Source organism: Pundamilia nyererei, unplaced genomic scaffold (assembly GCF_000239375.1).
Source record: "Pundamilia nyererei isolate P.nyererei 1_Seehausen unplaced genomic scaffold, PunNye1.0 scaffold00078, whole genome shotgun sequence".
NCBI lineage: Eukaryota > Metazoa > Chordata > Actinopteri > Cichliformes > Cichlidae > Pundamilia > Pundamilia nyererei.
Window position 1 is genome coordinate 2,535,037 of NW_005187479.1, and position 20,667 is coordinate 2,555,703.

General features: G+C 41.1%; 1 protein-coding gene across 1 annotated transcript in view; it reads left to right on the forward strand.

Annotated features, from left to right (window-relative positions):
* mrpl23 (mitochondrial ribosomal protein L23) overlaps positions 1-20,667 on the forward strand; it is a 45,863-nt gene that overhangs the window by 17,602 nt on the left and 7,594 nt on the right. The window contains exon 4 of the mRNA XM_005737706.1: positions 3,584-3,657. Coding sequence (XP_005737763.1) covers positions 3,584-3,657 — 74 coding nt within the window. The remainder of the gene's footprint in view (positions 1-3,583; positions 3,658-20,667) is intronic.

The following is a 20,667-nucleotide window of genomic DNA, read 5'->3' on the forward strand; positions in this document are numbered from 1 at the left end:
AATGTATGTACAAAACAGGATTTTCCCCTGATTTTAGCTTGTGCGGCTAATATTCAGGTGCGCTTTGTAGTCTGGGAAATACGGTACTTTGATGTTCACTGGAAGTTATTCTTCAGAGATTACCCCCCACCCAAATTGCTCAAATAACTGAGCATATTCATAGCAGACTTGTGACATGCTGGTACTTGTGACATGATGTTACTAGCTCATTACGTCCTACAGGGTAGGCAAAAAATATTTCTATAAAGTATTTAAACACTTCTACATTTCTTTAAATAATTTATCAAACGTCTAAAAATTTAACTTGGCAGCGATTCATTTTTGTTTAATTTATTTTTTTTATTTAATTCACAATAAAAGCCTCAAGAGTTTGCAAAACTTTTCAAAGGAGCTAAAAACCATAATATAAATCTTTTAAAACCGTTTCTGACTTGTGCTGGTTTTACTGGAAATTATTTGTAAACATGAGGTTATATTGTTACTCTTCTTTTCCCCCATGATAATTCTAATTCTCTATTGTGAGAATTGTTTTAATTGTTTTTTTATATAGCACTGAGGTTCACAGAAGCAGGGTTTTAGGAAACATAAAGTCTAATTGGTTCATTTTTGGAGACTGTCAGCAGTGGTTAGCGGTGATTAGCAATTTAAGCTTACAATGTAGACGGCCTTCCACTGACATGCAGCAGCGGGAGTGTTTTCCAGCGGCTAGTTGCGGTGGTGGTTAGCGTGCCTGGCTCTCCTTTCTCCTTAACACACACAGCTGCTTATCTGACGATCTGCTGCTGCAGCACTCCAGCTGTCCCAGGACACCCCATGCTCCCTCCACATAAACACATGCTATTCACTTATAAACTTGCTGCTTCGTCCCCTCCTCATCCCAACCTCGAATCCCTGAGTCCTGCGCCCCTGTCAGGGATAATTTCAGAGCCAAAACCAGTTTTATCATTGATTTAGTAATCCTATTGGCTTTTTATGGGTGAGTTAATGGCTTAAGTTTTTAGGGGCTCAGTATAATTCTAGGAATCTGCAAGTTCATGATAGAACAGAGGAAAAGGAGAATTGAATTGCTTGAAGATGGAGAGATGCTAAGACCCTTCTTTGCTAGCTCTGAAGGTCCAAGAGGAGAACACCCCTCCACTTCTGGCAGAGAGAGGTGCCAAGCTTAGCCTAGCCTGCAGTCTGAGGAACCAATTAGAACTGTTTATTTGAGTTGTGTCATTAGAAGCTAAGAGAAAAGCTCCTTGGTTGAGAAGAAGGAAAGAAGGGAGATTTTGGGGGATAGAGTCGGTCAGAGAAGTAAGACTAGCTGAGGGCCCCGGTTATCCTTAGGTACGTCAGAGAAGGTATCCCTGTCTGCGTCAGGGGTTCCACTCCATTTGCAGTGTAAAGACAGGAGCAAGCTGAGGAGAGTAAGGGGCGCAAAACAACCCTTTCTTCCCTCCATATGCGGCAGGGGTATTTTGGAAGGAGTTGCCATGGTTACTCCTCTGGTCTGGGATTTGTAACGTGATAGCTGGCTGCCAAACCGCAATCTCAAAGAGGGAGGAATTGTGCTTGCGTTTGCGAGTGTTGTATGAAAGGTCTGTCTGTGTGTCTGTATACGTTGGGAAAGGAAACCAAGGGAAATATACTTTCTTTTATATCTTTTCGAGGTATTATGCACTTGTTTGTGGGTTTTCAAAGACCTTTCGATGTTTTATGACAGAACTGGTCAGGGTCGTACCTTGCTATTTCAAAGGTTGTAGCATTTCCCTGTGGATTTCCTCAGCAACCTAATGGCAAACATACACACACACACTTTTTTTACCTTCATCTCCCACCCACTTAGGGGCCTCCACTTAGCCAGCGTGGTGGAGGTGGTGGTGGGGTGTGTTTTACAACCCTGCACAGGGAAAGCCCTGAGCAGTGGGCTGCCCGGCTAGTGATTACTAGCTACACGTACCACACACACATAGGCATGGACACACACTCACAAATGACTCACTACAGGGGAATGTTTCCCTTGTTTTTGAATGTCATAAACTGTTCCCATGGAAATGGCAGTTACTCAGAGGGCCTGTTGACTTGACCACTGCGGTCTTATTGAGACTAGAGTTCTATGGGAGAGATGGACCATCTGATGCGCTGGTTAGTATCCGTCATCATTGTAGTTTTTGTTGTAATGTAAAGATGTGTATACCTGTATCTAGGGCCTCAAAAAATCTCTTTGATTTATTTGAAGTTAAGTCCCTAGCCTGCCTCCACACACATGTGGTATCCCTACACATGCACGCACTCAGCAGTTACCCGGTTCCCTGACTTTCAAACCCAGAGAGGTCTGAAAGGAATGAGGATGATGTCATCATCACCTGCAGTTGTGAAAGAGGTTAACCAGCACTACATGGTAAACAAGATTGGTTTGTCCTTTTCCACACATTTTCAATTATAACTTTGGCTTTTAGCCACTATGAAGAGAAGATAACCCTTTGTTCGTTTTTTGCAATAGTTCACTTTCACCTCGTGTTCAAAGTTCAGACAAACCACTTTAGTTTATCTGAAGCCAAGATTCCAGAAAGGGAACCTTTGGATAGAATCAGAATACTTTATTGATCCCTGGGGGAAATTATTTAATTAATTTAAATAATTAATTATAGCAAAGATCCATCCAGAGAAATTGAAAGAACACATAAACTTATTTTGTTCTTTCAATGACTTGAAATTGTGTAATGCTGAAGTTAAGGATCAGCAGTGGTAATGCACTGGAAGTCTCCTGGCAGTCCATGGACCGCTCATCTACCTGTAGAGAGTGTCTGTTGTCGATAGGGACAGCGTACAAAGTATGTGGTAAAACTAGTCTGTGGGAAACTCTTGCTTGTACTGTTGTTGGTCAGTCAGCCAGCTGCTGAAAATATACAAAAAGCTTATTTTTTCCCCCCCATCTCCTTTTTGTGGTGAACTTCACTGTCACTGCTTTCGCCGTTCTGGCTCACTTGTCAACCAATTAGTGTTCAGCTGACACATGTTGTCATCCTCGTCCAGCAACGTGCAGTTGGGATTTTTGAGGACTGCATGGGGAGTACGTTTGCTTTGTTTAAAACCCCTCTCCATACCACTCCCTAGGGAAATGCATACGCAAATGGACATATTTGTGGTAGCACAAATTAAGCTCAAGTCCACTGCTTCCTGGGCTTTTGTCACCCTGTGCTCGTCCCTTGTTGTTTGATGTAGCTAGGGCTTCTTGCTTAAAAAAACAAAACAAAAAAAGAAAAACACTCTCTAGACTCCTTAGTGTTGTTCAGAAAGGAATGGAGCACACTGTTGTAATTTCTGGGCAGATAATTAGTGCTTTACACGTTTTGTTGACTGACTCGTAGTACAGCTAAAAATGTTGCAACACTGCCCACAGAGAATAATACTGGTACCATACTAGAGACTATAAGTCTGTAACTGATAAGCCATAATGATATTCATTTCTTTTAACATTATACTGTTATTTTTGCTTAGTCATGCTCTCACTATATTCATAAATATCATCACTTTGTCCCTATGTTCTCTTTCTAGTTTACCTTCAAAAGTAATACCTGCTGCTCTTTCTCTTTTTCAGGGTCCAACAAGAAAAGAAATCATCTAAACCAGAAGGTTAAGCAACCAGATTATAAAGTAGCCTACGTTCAGCTGGTGAGAAAACATAAACACACACACTTATCCTTCTACTCCTATCTCTTCTGGTTAGTGTGTAGTGTAGCTATAGCTCACAGACTCCTACCCAGTACACAGTGCAAGGCAGAGACCTCACCACAATAACGCTCTCTTTTTTTTTCTTGGACGGCCAGCTGTGTGTGTGTGTGTGTGCGCTCGTGTGTGTGTGTGTGTGTTTCTTACTGTGGGGGCATTTTGGGGGCATTGAACTTTAATCTTTTTTTCTTGTGGGCTTTTTTTAAGGGAAGAACTGGGGTTGGTTGAGATGGGTATGTTGCATTGCCCTGCAGTTGGCTTTGAAGGCTACATCCTTAATTCACTCTTCCTTATACACATGCTTGAGAAGTACAGTTTCTTTACCTGACATTCTTCCTTTGTTCTTGAGAATAAACCACGCGCATCATATTATCTCATATCTATAATTTGAATATTTTTCCTGTGCACCTCACCAGGGCTTTGCCATATCCTACTGTACATGGTAATCCTGGAATAAATGTTTACGTGATTGAAATAAGTGTAATTTAAATTATAAAGCTACACCATGAACCGTGAAGAGCGCGCAAAACAGAGCAAGGCCAGATATGTCTGAGAGCGAGAGCAGCATGTCATTTTTTTGAAGAAAATTTACTACCTGAAAGGAGAGATACTTCAGGAGTATGGAAGCCATTTGGCTGCAAGAGGTCAAGCCTCAATCAAAGCAAGGGGCTTTGCAAAATATGCAAGAAAACTGTAGAAATAACAAACTTATAATAATTTTTGAGGCAGAAGCACACCATTGAGTAGATGAAGCTATGATGGCATGTGAGGGGGAGATACTAGCAGCTGGTGAAGTAAACAAATGAGTCAACCGAGCATCAGGGGAACACTCGCTGATTGTGCTCCATATGACAGGAAGAGCAGATGGTGGATGAAAATTACTGATGCAGTTTGTGCATCAGGTGGACAAGGAGGGATTTAAGCAGCTGGGCAAAAAGCTTGACCCAAGTGGCAACATTTTAGTTAGGAAATAATTTTTAATTTCCATTTTATTATGTGACAATGTTGTGCAGCCTCTTGAAGAGCTACAAGATGAAATTACTTTAGTTATTGTTAGACTAAAATGTTAAGCCATCATGTTATACGTTTATTTGCAATGTCCAATGAAAAAAAACAATCTATGCTACTTTTGTGCTTGCTTTTGATTTGTGCTTTGTCATGTTATCAATGATGGTAGCTCATTCCAAAAGGATGGATTGCAAGTTGTTATCGCAGATTAAATTTACGGTATTATCACAAACATCCTTGAACAGCTACATCAGCTACAGCTCCCACCCGTACGGCTCACACGCTCGGGCAGCCTTCTTGAAAAATGGGTTGGGGTAAAAGTTAAGCGCAAGACAGTCTCTTTGGTTTCATATGAGACTTTTTACAACAAATATTGAGATATGGTTGGATGGAGCAGTCATGTTCACTTAGAAAGCTGTTGCCTCCAGACCTTTACGTGAGTATTCTTGATCATTTCACTAAAGCTTAAAGTCTGTTAGTATTTGTACATCCCTCACCCACCACTTGCAAAATAAAACATCACTAAAGTCACCTTATTAATGGCCCTTTGATCTGTATGAAAAGCAAGTTTTGTGCAATTTTTGTTTTGTGACTGCTGTTTTGATCTTGCCCAGGTAAATCAACACTGGGGTAGACACTTGTATATACTGCACCGCCCACCCGACCGGGTGCCATCAATCTTGAAATGGATGAATAATGAAAACTGTCTAAACATGACAAAAGAGGATGAAAAAGAGGATACATAATTGAAGCAGCCATGAATCTTTTAAAGGGGAGACTTCCTCTTGTCTAACACTAAGGCAGTGGCTTGTGATTTTGTGTGTGGCAGGAATTCCCAGCACAGTTAGTAGTGACGCTTCTGTCTCACCAGACATGCACCACCATTGTAGGTAGGAGGATGCAGAACACTGCGCACACTTGGGTACACACACCTGTGACATGTGCATCATTCATGCATAATGAGCCCTAGAGGATAGATGTTTTTCTTTGAGTGTCATTTGCTCCCTAGTCACATTCATGTTGCAGGTTTGTCAAGTCGTGCACACTTAACTGCATGCAGAAATGAAGATTTGCTGTCTCTTTGCTGCTAAATGGCTAGATATAAAAACCAAAACCCTGTCTAATTTCTCTGGCTGATTTTTGTAAAAAACATGCTCTCTCCTCACCCTTTCCTATAGTACTTAACTTTCTTAAGTATACACGTACGCACACGTTCACACACTCTCAAACACAAAGGCCCAGAAAACTCTTGTTTCTTTTGCAGCAGTTGGTAGAAAACAAGATTGTGCCTAATTGACTCCACATGTGGAAGAGTTTTCTGTGGGTAGATGCTCACACTGTGGTACCCCCGTTCTACTACCCTCATCCTTGGCTCCCCCTTCCTCCCCCTTCCTCCCCCTGCACATCAGCTAATATTGCAGCAGTAATACGTTTGCCCCCTCTCTCATTCCTTACTCTAGGTTTGTGGTTGAGGGGAGGCCTCCCGTTTTGCAGGGTTCCGTGACGGCCATTTTCCTTAGGCTTAGGGGGCACCCCAGTACTGGGGGGGGGGGCTGTTTCTGCATGTGTGAAATGTGCATTGTGTGTGGGAAAGTGTGTACAAGTGTGAGGGGCTTTAAGGGTGAGCTAGGGAGGTGACCAAGGCCATGATGGAGCCGTGCCAGAGCAGGGAGGTCCAGAGACGGGGCAGAGCAATCAGGGGGAGGGGAAAGAGGCTCTATGTGTGTGAAACTGGGTGGTGGGTGCTGGTGGTGAGGTGACAAAAACAGCGGTACAAATCTTCAGTAAATCAGATTGCTTTTAAGCCTGACTGGCTTTCAGTGGGACTAATGTGTTTAAAATCAGACTGCTTTTATGCACCACTTGGCCCAGTTGAAGGCTAACTCAAGCCGATGTGCTCAGGGTAGGGCTGGGCGATATGGCCTAAAATCCATATCACGGTATAATTTGAAGCATGTGTGGTAACGATATATATCGCGATATATTCTTTTCTTCTGTATAACATATTTTACACACTATAAGGCGCACTTAAAATCCTTTAATTTTCTCAAAAATCGACAGTGTGCCTTATGCATGAATTCTGGTTGTGCTTACTGACCTCGAACCGATTTTATGTAGTACACGGCGCGCAGAAATCTGTCAAAAATGTTTTAGTACGACTTTGGTAAGCTATGAAAGAACACCGCTTGATGGATTGCCGGAGCATTACGGCTGCCGCAGTCAGGAGCCTCACGGAGTAAAATGGGTCCAAAACTCTGTCTGCTTCAGGTCCCAAAGTCAAACAAACACTGCGGCATCACTGAGAGTTAAAAACTGTCTAAATTCTTTCATCTTTAATAAAATGATCAGTGTTGCTGCTTTACCAGGTGTAACAATTAAGTTTAACATCCAGGCATCCATGAAAACAGAATTTATTAAATTCAATGGAGTTAGAAGTTAGCAGGAAGTTAGCTCGCTAATTTTCACCTAAACATGATATAGCATGTTCTGACTGAGAGATTTCTGAAAAAAAAATACAAATGTACAGCTCTGCTATCACTTCCAACATAAATGAAGAGAGAAAACTAAACAGCAGTGACATTTGCAGGGTTACTGAAGTTGGACTTGCTCGTATATAATGATGTCCTACGTGATTGCTAGCAAAACAGCTACGTTAGCATAACATTAGCGCAGTGAAGCTGAAGGATGAACGCTAACTTTTTCCACTCGATGAAATTTAACGTGAGGTTTCTGGTTGTTAGGGACAAATGCAATCGCATTGCATTAACATGAAACTTGTTCTTTGAAATTTTGCGTTTCACTTGTCCATTTAGAAAATTCACTGTAACCATTTTAATAGTTCATCTGTGCTGTTATTTTCCAGCCTAGGTTTTATTCTGTAAAATGTTTCTTAGAGATTTATTTAGACATTTAGTTTCGGGGTGTTTAGTGATTTAGTGATGAATGCTGTCATTTTTTTGATTTGCATTTGCCTTCCTAACTCCTATTCATCTTTCCACTGGATTGTAAATCACTTTGTGAAGTTTCTTAAAATAAGTCATCTGTAGCTAAAGCATTGGTCATGATTTGGATATTACAGTGATAGTTTACAGGTACCTGTTAAGAATTACTGGTACAGATGCTATAAATGATGTGTTAACAGTTGTCTGTAATCGTGTCAATGTCAATTTATGGATAATTATGGGGGTGGAAATGAAAATATGCAGATTGAGATTTATAAAAAAACAGATGTAGATTTTATTGAGTGTTTTCAATAACAACACCATATTAACAAACATATTTTTTGTCTCTGAGTCAGATTACAATCCTCAAAGTTGGTATTTAGTTAACATTATAGTGACATTTATAGTGTTTTGGTGAATAACTCTTTAAGTCACTTACTTGTCATACAAGATGCATCTTGCCAGCTTTTTAGGAAATGTTATTCTCTCTTCAATTTGTACTGAGTGGTTGTAAATGTAGTTGTTTTCACACAAAATCTTCAGATGGTTTCGGGGAAATAACACTTGACCTTTCTTACAAGTGATACACAGCAGGAAGTACTCTGCTACGTGGCTGCACAGTAGTGCCTGGAAAAAAATGCAACTGAGGCTAAATGTTGAAATTGCTGTTGAAATTCTTGAGAGAACTGTTTTAGTTCTTTAGCTTTTCTCTGCATTGCTTCACTCTTCCTGGATGCCAAAGGCAGAGGTTAACCCCTTAGCAGTCCAATTAGTCCCCTAAACCATCCAATGTACCGTGGGCGGTACGTCCGACTGCTAACAGGTTAACAAGAAATGCAAGTACAAATTATTATATTTCACTTACATGAGTCATGTATAATGCTTACAGAGATTTGGGAGAAAAAAAATTAATTAATTTTTATGTTCATAGTTGTTTGATTGCATCTCTTATACAGGAGAGGAAATAATTCTTTGATCCCATGCTGAATTTTGAAGTTTGCTCACTTACAAAGAAATTAACAGTCTTGAATTTTTATGGTAGTTTCTTTTTAATTGATATATATATATATATATTAGGCGTGCAACGATACACAAAATTCACGGTTCTGTTCGATACTTTGGTGTCACGGTTCGATATTTTTTCGATACAAAAAAAATGTTCATGCCTTTTTAATTTGTCATTTATTAAAATTATAAATATATTTTTTAACTCAAAAATACAGTTTTTAAATTTAATGTTGCTGAAAAAAAGTAATAAAAAAATAAATCTATCTGATCGAGAAATCACTCATCTTTGGAATAGAGAGTTTATTACAGAGAAATGTCACTTTCCAAAATAAAAGCTATACTATACGCTTCTTCTGGGCTATATTCTCAGCAGCATATTAAACATATCAGGTCCCATAAGGAGAATCATGGGCTAACGGCTGTCTAAATGACTCGGGTAAAGTTTGTAGCATGCGTGCTTGTTGTTTTTGTCTGCTTCCACTTTGCACTAGGATGCTGTTGGAGTAAATGTGCAGTCATATTCATTGTGTTCCCACTAGTGCTGTCAGCGTTACTCTCGTTGAAATGACGTTAACGCCACAACACGGCAAATCTCCGTTAACGAGCTACCGTGGATCGCCCCGTGCGTGGGGCTGGACGGTGTTAACACGTTAACGAGCAAACTGCGCTAACCACTAGTTCCCACCAATGTAATTGAGCATTGCATGGCACATCCGGCATACTGTTTTACTTTTGTCCATGACGCGCTTACCTTCAGGGTTATACGTCACATGAAAATCAAAATAGTTCCAAACGCCAGATCTGAATTAGGGTGGGGGAGGTTCAGTTTGCCATGTTGCAACAAGAGCTTAACTTCTGTCTCGCTAGCTTGCCCTGCGCTCAGTGAATCTGCGTTCGACTACTCCGCCTAGGCTGCACTGTCGAGCGCAGATCCACTGAGTGCTCAACACAGACAGCATCGTCAGAAGGAAAGTTGATAAAATAAATTAAAACTTTTGTATTGTTCGATCTATCCATCTATCTATCCATCTATCCATCTATCTAGATAGATAGATAGATAGATAGATAGATAGATAGATAGATAGATCTCAAAGAGCTGTCAAGGATGTCAGCAGGAGTGCCCCCACCCCCAATATGTCCACCCCTGTGAAAAAATTCTGGAGGCACCTCTGGCTACAAGATCAACAGCAAGAGGCTTTGTGAGAATGACCATTAATTGCGCTTGATCATGCCTGGTGGGGTGAGAATGATTACAGGAAGGTGGCGGATCAGCTCAACACTGCACAGAAAGAATTATTAAATGAACTGAAGGCAGTTGGGACCACATTCTCTAAGAACATCATTTCTTAGCACACTATGTCATAATGGTTTGAAGAATTGCATCACCCACAGTGTCCTCCTGCTCAAGAAGGCACATGTACAGGCCCATCTTAAGTTTGCCAGGGAACATCTAAATTATTTACAGAAGGCTTAGGGGAAAGTAATGTGGTCAGATGTAACCAAAATCAAGCTGTCTGGCATCAACTTGACCTGCTGTGTTTGGAGAAAGAGAAATGCTGAGTATGACGCAAAGAAGACCATCCCTACAATCAAGCACGGACATGGAAACATTATGCTTTGGGTTGTTTTCCTGTTAAGTGTACACTGCACTGAGGGCTCAATGGAAGGGGCATGTACCATAAAATCGTGGATGAGTACTTCCTCTCAGCCAGAACACGGAAGTGAGATTGCGGATGGGTCTTCCAGCATGACAATGACCCAAAGCAATATTGCTAAGAGAACAAAGGAGTGGCTAAAGAAAATGCACATTAAGGTCATGGAGTGGTCTAGCCAGTCTCTGCTGTTTTCCAGTCATTGTAACCTGATAGAATCAAAGATGGCATATCCATGTGCATTAACAGTCATCCAGACTCACTGGCAGGATCTAAGTGTTGATGTAAGTTCATGTTTTTGTTGGGTATGATTGTGCAAATCCCACTCAAGCTCAGAGTTTTATCTGTAGACAAAAGCTCACTTCATACAGTCAGAGATGGTCTGCATAAGGCTGAGAGTAGTGAAAGTAGGTGATGAGCAAAAACTTTGCAGCAGAAGGGAGAGCAGGAACACAGATGGTACAAGGTATTCTCACGATGCCGGCCTTTAGTCGTCATGAAATGAGCAGCTTGTTTTGTTTACACATAAGCCAGTGATTTCACTGTTAGCATAGTAGTGTCAGTGTAATTTTCCATCTGAAAGATTCACTTACACATATGCACATTTTTGTACAAGTTAAAGGCAGATATCTTTAACCCATACAGTCATCTCATTTAACAGGTGAAAGGTCTCTACTATTGTTTATGTGGCTGCTGGCCAAGATCTCTTTAAAGTAGTAAATAAGCTGTCAAAGTTTCTCTCCTTGGCCCCAGTCGCTGACAGCATTGGAGCAAACCAAATGCCCCAGTCACATTCACTCTGTCCCCCAAAACACTGTCCTGACCCGACGACCACAGAACAAAACAAGATACGGGGTTGGACCAGCACTTGTAGAGTAAGTGGTAGCTTCCTTGAAATCGAAATTGCTCATTTCCCATGTTTCTTTCAGTCGCTTTCTCCACCCCCGCTCAATCCACATGGAAGGCATCTCTCAAAGTGAAAAAGCGCAGGGAGAGACACAAACAAACTGAGTTAGACTGAGTAGCAACTATGGAGGAGTTGTGACACAGCTGGAAAAAAAGGAACAAGAAGAGAAGAGGAAAAACAGCTGTATTCAGAGCGATTATGTGAAGGAAGCTATGGCCAAGTATGGCTCTCTTCTCTGTTTGACTGACACTAGATGGCAACGTTTTGCTGTATAGCTTCTCTTACTAGTCTCCCTTTTTTCTTGTATCTGTTATTGACTCCTTGTTGCTTAATAATAGACACAGTATGGTTGTGCATATATGTGCAACTGTGTGTATCTGGCTAGGATAAAGGGTGGTGATGGAGGGGGGGTACAGGATGGGTTGCTGCAAACCCCTCTGACCCCCAGCCCCTCCCCTCCTGTTCTCCACTCTGAGTGAAGCCCTGTTCTATGGGACTGGAGGTGCTGAATCAGGCAGTGAAGCTGAGGGAAATCTTGCTTATCTGTGTGGAATTTTATTATTTTCAACTATTTGGATCATGATAGCTCCCATTCACCTTCCCTCCCTCTTCCTCCTTTTCACCTTGTCACGCAAACACAGGCTTTCCTCACACAGCCTTGCCCGTCTGCCGCTTTGCTTCCTTCCCTTCTCTGTATGGCCTCACCCTTGCTTATCACGCCAATTAACATTTTTAACTTCTGCACTTTTCCCTCCCGAGGCGGTCTCATCTTCCCCTTTGGGTGGGATGATTTATCAAAAATGCAATTTCAATTCAGTTTGTACCTCTAGTAATTCTTGTGAGAATTTTCTCCTTTATGATAGGCCATGGAGCACAGAAGTTAACTTTAAACTCATACCGAGGCCTTAGGTGCTATACTGAATCATGGTTTCTTACCAAATATTCAATTTAAAGAATTGTATTTTATTTTATTTTTTTAATGGGCTATTCACTTTTTCACCTTTCTGAGGAGAGTTGACCATTAATTGACAGCTGAAATAAGAAACCGGATTTGTCCAAGGATTTGTCCATATTTATTTAGAATGGCATTGAGGGTTTAAATTAAAAGCTCACAGTGAGTCATATACAGTGCCACTAGGACTTTTGTCATATTCCTACATATGAAGCACAGATCTGCGCAATTATTCAAAACATAAAGGAATCGACCGTCTGAAAGATTGAATCGAGAATGTCAGATATATCTAATATTTTTAGTGTATCGCAAGAGTGCACTGAGCTATAACAGAGGCTTTTTTTAAGTCTTTATAATAATTAAAAACAAACGCGATAAATTAATTTTCAATTTATCTACAGTCTTGCATCCTTGCGTGTGCGTAACTGTATCTGTCAGCATTGTAGGCACATAAATCATCTAAAGGAAGGCATAAGCTTATCCACTAATTAGTGTGTTTACATATATATGTGTGCACAGACATGTGTGTATGCTGGTGGTGAGCATTATGAAAGCAGAAGCTTTTCTTGGCAATCAAGCTTCTCTTTAAGGCCCCCCCATCTCCCTGTATGTCTTGATTTGGAAAATTCTACCCCTAAGCAAAATCTTGTGCGAGAGTATGTGGCTGTGTGTGTGTGTGTGTGTGTGTGTGTGTGTGTGTGTGTGTGCAGGTTTCATAAGAGCTCAGTAGAGAGAGAACATGAATTATAGAGAGCAAAGCAGGGTCTAGGAATCTCAAACGCAAACCTTTTCTTTTTTACTTTTTAATTTTATTGACCGTAGTGGAGGCTCTTAGTTGTGCCTTCACATGTTTGACTCTTATGTCCAATTCATTTTAGATGCTTTAAGTGTTAATGCAGTGACTGTGCTGTAGATGGATTTGCATAGGGCAGGTTTAATTATTATCACGAAAACACAATGGAAACTCTCAAAAGCACAGTGCTATAGTAATTTGGTGTGACAAACAAATCTCACAACAAATCAACGGCTCACTTGAACTATATGAATAGTCTTCAGGGCTCTTACAGCCTCTCTGTCTCCTGTCTTTTCTTTTGTTGTTTTCTATTTACTTTTGCTTTATCTCTCTCTGCAGCATCTTCTCTCCTCACCCTCATTTCCTTCCACATTCTCTCCAGTTTCCCCTTATTTAGATAGCCATGGCAACACAGACATACACACCGACCCATACACAAGCGCGGATGCTCGTAACCTTTTCTTGATTACCCCTGACCTCTGGACCTGTAATGACACAGCTGCCACTTTGATCAGCCAATCAGCACGCGGCGCCACCCGTGTTCTCAGCGGTGCTGCCACCGGCTTGATAACATGTTCTGATAGGCCTGTGCTGATGTATTTCCTGTTTTGGTATGCTTCTTCATTTTTTTTTTATTTTCTCCACCAGCTGGTCCCCACATTCCTCAGAGTGAGGGAGGGGGGCAGGGGCAACGCCGGGATGTTTATGTTCATGTGCATGTAGGGGTGAGTGTGTTGTTTTTTGTGCAAGGGTCTAGCTGTGTTTGTGTTTGGTAGCCTAGATAGTTTGGTCTAGGGCTGGGAGGGTGTGGGGTAGGTGGAAGGGATGCTTGAGAAGGGGTGTGTGTGTGGTGGGGTTGTTTACAAGTATTGGCAATCGAAATGGGGTACATTGTAGGGGGTTGTGGGGGTGACTGACATACATGCAGGGGATAATGATGGTGAACAGCTGTTTATGCATATGCTTCTGCGTGTCTGTAATGGGGAACAGTAGAGATAGGCAAACTTTAGGCGTAATATGGCTTTAAGGTATGATGGAGGATGGTGGAAAAACTGAAGAAATCGAACTCAGTTAGTTGTTGGTCATTATTGTTAATAATGGACAGATATATTTGTGTGTGTGTGTGTGTGTGTCTGTGTGAGCGCACGGTTGTTGCTGCTACCTCTGCTATTATCATCTGAGTGTCCAGTTTGAGATCAGATTGATGTGAACGTCTTTGTGGGTGGCTGGATGTGTATTTAGGTAGTGATGATATTTTCCTGAGAGCTCTGTTACCAGGCTCCAATGTCTCCAGTAGCAGGCTGGGAGCAGACATGCCCAGGCATGAAACCTATCATGCATGCGCACGTGCACACATGCACTTTCTCACTCACGCCCTCCATTTGTCTCTGGGCAGAAGTATGTGCTTATGTATTACTGGATGTCCTACACTAGTATGTCAGAGGGTTTCAGCGATAAATCTTAAAGTATTTTCAGTTGGACACTAGAGGCGATGTTCACCAACGTTCTTTACTCCTGGTCCACAAAGTCAAGTATACACAAGGGTTTTAGATCTCTTCTTATCCAACAAATGAATTTGACATTTTCTGTATGGTTGAATTAAATGGTAAATAGTAAATGGCTTGTATTTATATAGCGCCTACATTGTAGCCACAGCCACCCTGGGGCACACTGACTTTAACAGTCTTGCATCCTTGCGTGTGCATAACTGTATCTGTCAGCATTGTAGGCAGTAGAGGTAGGACATAATATTAGTAGGACTGACAATGAGGCACGCAAGGACATATACTACTGCTTGCCAAAGCTGACCAAGTTATTTGGCCATTACAGGGCTGTGGAGGAGATGTTATTGTAATTGGAGGGAGGCTGAGGGTCATAACCCTAAATTAAGCCATAGCAAAGTACTCTTGGTTTCTACACTTCATCTGTTTTTTAACTTAATTTTGTTTGTATGTTTTCACACAAAATCATTTTAATTTTGCTGTCTTTCCTGGGTGCTATTTAATTTGTCTTTTAATACGTACTTCTTTTACATCCCCACTCTCCTTACTTAATATTACTGTTCCTGGAACTGTTCATTGCCAAGGCATTTGGACAGAAGAGTGTGTATGTGTGTGCGCGTGTCAATGAGATAAAGTGAGAGTGAATGTGTGGCACACCCAGGACCCAGGCAGCAGGAGCCATTTACAATCATCTGGCTACATCTCTTCTCCTGCCCTGTTCCATTGCCTTTCCTGCCTCGCCTAGTTTGCTTTGACCATTTACTCTCTGTAATTGCAGATGAAAATGCACTGTTCATCTCGTGTTTTATACATGAACTGTGGAATTATGTCCGAAATGTTTGAAGTTGCCATTTCTTACATGTAGAAGAAATATACCAGTAGAACTGTGATATTCTTGATACCCAAATTGATACCATGATGGTGGCAGACTGTTTATTTGGAATAATAACATTATATTTTCACAAGTTAAAGACACAGAAAATGTTAGGGTGGTTGCAGAATATCTCATTAACATTGCCACAACGTCTAAAGTGTCTATTTTTACATTAGCTGTTGCAAACATTTTATCTCTTAGAGCATAGCTGATTTCACAATGACAGTGCCAATTGTCGGAAAAAAAAAAAAGTCATGTCACCATAACCCAAAATATGCCTTTATTGCACTAGTTGTATTTACCATGTGTAGTTTTTCACCTGTGGTATTAAAGAGAACAACAACAAGAGAGAGACAACATTTTTTTGGCGATTTTGGTATTGAAAGGTATTGTAACTAGTACTTCAGGTGATTTCCCCAGTTCATCTCAGTAGAAATACTTTTTATGCTAATGATGCTGCCTTGGACGTTGCACTAAAACACTAACAGTTGAACCATTTAAACCATACTGTGCACGTGGGAAAACATACTTGGATAACACATTGACCTACTATAGACCGACCTACTGTATTTAGGCACAGCCAAACACAAAGAAAATATTTGCAACACTATAGATGTCTTGAAGGCTTTCCAAGTTGGTGTCATTACTGTTGGTCTATTACAAATGAGTTTCGTTTTAAGTGTGTGGGGCTTTTTGTTTGTTTGGTTTTTACAACCTGACAGTGTTGTTCTTTTATATAAAACAATAGGAAAAGTATGAAGCGTTATTATGAGAAGGGCTATGTCAAATCATATCATCTGCGATCATCCATCCATCGTCTTCCGCTTATCAAGTTCAGGGTCGCAGGGCAGCTAGAACCTATACCAGCTACCACAGGGCGAAAATTGGTACACCCAGGACAGGTCGCCAGTCTTTCGCAGAGCTAATGCATAGACAGACACGGGCAATCTAGAATCTCTAATTAACCTAAGCTGAGAGTACCTGGAAAGAACCCATACATGCATGGGGAGGCGCCGGACACATTCAAACCCTGGACCTTCTTAATGTGAGGCAACAGTGATAACCACCATGCTACCATATCTATGATAGCACAGAATGTAAATTCCAGGTACCGTAATTGTCAGGCTATAAGCCGCTACTTTTTGCACAAGCTTTGAACCCTGCGGCTTTTAGTCAGGTGCGGCTTTTCTATGGATTGTCCATGATTTTTGTCATATCGTAAGACGATTTGTTTTGTTTGTTCCGCTGTTGTACGGCACTACGTTGCCTGGCGGAAGGGCATGTGATCAGACACACAGTATCGGGGTTGAAGAGTGGTATATTTGTCACATGTCCATCCGCCAGGCAACATAGTGCTGTACAAGTAGCGCAAAAAACAAACTTCAAAGTAGCGCTATGCGTTCAGCGGGAGGTGTGGATGACGAGCGGCGATAAACTTGCGAAAAGCAAGTTATACTCAACTCCACCGGTGGAATCTGACAGCGTGGAAAAGTCCATGATCACCACATTTTAGCTTGTGCGGCTAATATTCAGGTGCGCTTTGTAGTCCGGGAAATTCGGTATTTACATTCCCAAGGACACATGTCCAGGCATGTCTAAAAGCAAGAGCCATGTGATGGCCTCAAATGACCATTTGGCAAAAATGGACCTATTTCAACTCCCTCTAACAAAGCAGAGTACTTTTCAAAAAGCTGGAAACAACAAAGCACTTGAGGTAAAAAATAAAAACCCCACCAATGACTTCAACCAGGCTTCAAAGGAGGAGATTCTAACAGCTGGTGATCTGCAACCCAAATGTAAACAGATGACTCCACCGAGCATTGCTAGCTGCACTCCATATGACAGGAAGAGCAAATGGTGCATGTTATTCATTACTGATGCAATGACTTTAAGCAGCTGGTTGAAAAGTCTTACCAAAGATACAACTTCACAAGTAGAAAATATTTTTTCCGTTTCATTATTTGATGATATCAAGAAATCATTAAACAGCAGTCATGGTATACCTTTACTTTTAGGTGGTTAACACTGTGGCAGTGGATATGTCGCTAATACTACAGTATAATGCTTCTGCTGGTACCTCATTTCAATAGTGACAGTATTGTTTGTTTTTTCCATAGTCAGAAATTAAACTATAATTATTATCAATTATACTTTTTTTACTTAGTCTAAATTTTGTTTAAAAGCCCCTTTTCACTTGTATTTATGAAGTGGGAATTATATCGGCTGTATTTATAAGTATTTGTAAGATGAAAGAAAACAGGCTCACAACTCTTAAATTCCACCTTAAAAATCACTGTCAGCCTGTTTGGATAGTGTCTCTTAAACGCCTTCTGCGCACATGTACACACACACAACTATTAGAGATGTCTGTCCTTTGCTACAGTTTACCTCATCATGGTATGTGGTTTACCTCACATCACCACATTGTTTTCTAGCCACATAAGCCACTGCCTCTCACCGTGTTGTCAGCACCTCTCCGCCTCTTCATGGCCCAGATTTCTCTCTCACTTTATTAGCATCTGTCTACATGTGTTTGATTTTTGATTAGCTCAATATCAACAAGCTGCAACATTAAATTGCATCTGTGGTACATGGCAACATAAAAGCGACATGCCCTGGTCTAGGGTTTCTCAGCATTGTAATTAGATGATCCGTGTTATTCTTTTCACTTGTAAGTGATTTTGTAGCTTATCGGTTTATCTTTGTGTCCCCTATCAAATGAGGGGATTGTTTTTCTGGCAGTGTATAAGAGCTGGCGTTAATGGCTCAGTTTCGATTTTCAGACCATTTAAAGCCCTCTGAGGCTGTATAACCACCTGAAGAACTCCTTTTTCTTTAACTCGGTCAAGTGTGGTCATCCAAGAAGTTGGTGTACTTGACCCCCACCTCGCAGTCACAACTTATTTAGCTCCATAATAACTCTTGGTGCTTGATGTTTTGAGAGAGCACAAAAGAAATGCTGATCTCAGGCTGTAAAAGAGTGGTTAGAAGGTCTTTTCACATGGATTTTATTGAGATTATCTGAATGGAAGTCACTATTTGACCTGGAGAGTAGTTTTACAGCTGTTAAACAGTCTTTAAAGTAATAAAATGTTGCTCCATGCTTCTTTTATTTCAGAGGACATAAAATGTGATATGAAAAAGGCTATTTTGTGGATTTGTGATATTGGAAAATGAAATCAAACTTACCTCAATGGAGTTTAGTAATCAAACCTCTTTTTTAATTATTATTATTATTATTATTAGTCTTGGAATAGTTCTTATTCTATCCTTAGCAGTCAGCGGGATCTAGATCTTAATATATCATCTTTCAAATCATGAAGTCTGGTCACAGTCCAGAGAAGCAGGTTGAATTAGCCTTCGCTGCCTTCAGTGTGCGACTGTGCCATAATGTTCTATTCAGCTCCAGGCTGGTAAAGTTTCACTTTACTGACCTGGCACTTTCCTGTTTTCATCAGACACTTGAACATATCCACCCAGAGCAACTGTGACTTTCATATTTTATAGTTAAATATAACAGCCATCGTTTTTTCTTGAATTAATTTTAGTTTTTTTCTCCCCCTCTTCTTAAAGGACACTTACTCCAACTGTTTTAATAATGCACCCATAAGGAGTCAATTTTAAAAACAAAAACAAAATTCTTAGAGCTGTTTTTAAGCTATGACTGCTTGCTCAGTTTGTCATAGATCAGTGGGAAAGGTCGATCGAACTGAATAATTGTCCTTTATGAGTTTCTTTTTGTCTCTGTTTTCCCATCTCTGGGGTCAGCAAAGAGGGTTACTTAGGTCGTGTGCATGACTTTGTGTATGTGTACGAGCACACATATGGATTCAACAAACTCAGGTTTCAGATGGGGTCATTTCACTCAAGTACAGTGTTGCCTGGGAGGCTTACACGAACTACATGCAAGCAGTTCAGTTCCTCCTCAATGTAGCGGTTAAGAAAACATGTTCACACCAGTTGTTTTCCTAATTTGACAGCTGCCCCCACCAACTGGTTAAATCTCTGACAGTGGTCCCGAAATGTGACACTGGCCAGACTGACAGTCTAAATGCACATTTCCTGGGGCAAAACAAGGCACTGAATTAGAGCTTAATAAAGAAGTATACATGTACCTACAGATGGGAAAAGTGAAACGGTGTGGTAATGAGTCAATGACAACATTTACCCCCCCACCACCCATTTCTTTCTTTTCCCCATTGAGAGGAAAACTGTGTTGTAATGGATTGTTCATGTGCGTAAGAGGAGTATGTTTACATTGCATGGCAGTACGGGATCGCTTCCCAATATTCCTGGATGGCAGCTTGAGTCAACTGGGAGCACGTTGAAGATGGCAAAGATGTAGGGAAAGGGAAAATACGCCTACTTCAGTTTGTCATCTAGGAACCAAACAAGTACCAGAAATAAAAGCCTTAGAGGAACAAATGTGGAAGAGAAATACACATAATAATATTGCCTCTTTCTCCACTTTTGTCCTTTTTGGCCAGGACTGGGTCATCACCATAAATCACTCAATATGCAGTCATACACACACTCCCTCTCTCTCTCACTCAGATACACAGAAAGTCAGACAGACACACAGGACAGATCATTTTAGCTCAGCGCCAGGAGATGGATGAGACTGGGGTTTGCCTCTGCTGTGGTGCGATGTATACATTTCAAACAAAAGTATGAATCCTCTCTGCCAACACTTTCTCTCACTGCGAAAATGTGTCCAGCAGACGGTTGACATACATGCACGCACACACTCAGGGCGCGGCCTGCTGCCAACAATAAGACTTGTTTAACGAGTCTCAGCTCTTTGTTGATTTCAGTCTTGCTGCTTTGTTGTTTTTGTGAATCGCGCTCTCCGAGGCTGGTATTAATCTTCACTGTCTGTATACATAAGGTACCCAGAACTGCTCTGTATAACTGGGAATTGTCATGCGACAATGTTTGGTTCAGGTCGGGTGAAGTCTTGTTTCATTCACTGCTTCATTGTTCATGTTGTTGTGAGCTCTTGTGTTTATAGGACTGGGGTAGACCCCTTCCTTCGTCACCTCCTACTTTCATCTTTTTCCTGTCACGTTTACTTCCTCGCATACTCTAGCCCCATTTTTCTCCCTTTGACCTCCTTTCTCCTTCTCTTACTCCTGGCCTCATCCAGTGTTTGCGTTCTGGATTCTGGATTCCTCGATGGCAGTGTGCGAGAGTGCAGCGAGACACTGAAGACCTTGGCGTTTTCCAGGTGTTTCTCTGGTGTTTGGCAGTTCTCTGCCTGTGCCTGACTTATTTTGCACAGTCATCTCTTACTGTTATACTGCACTCACTAGAAA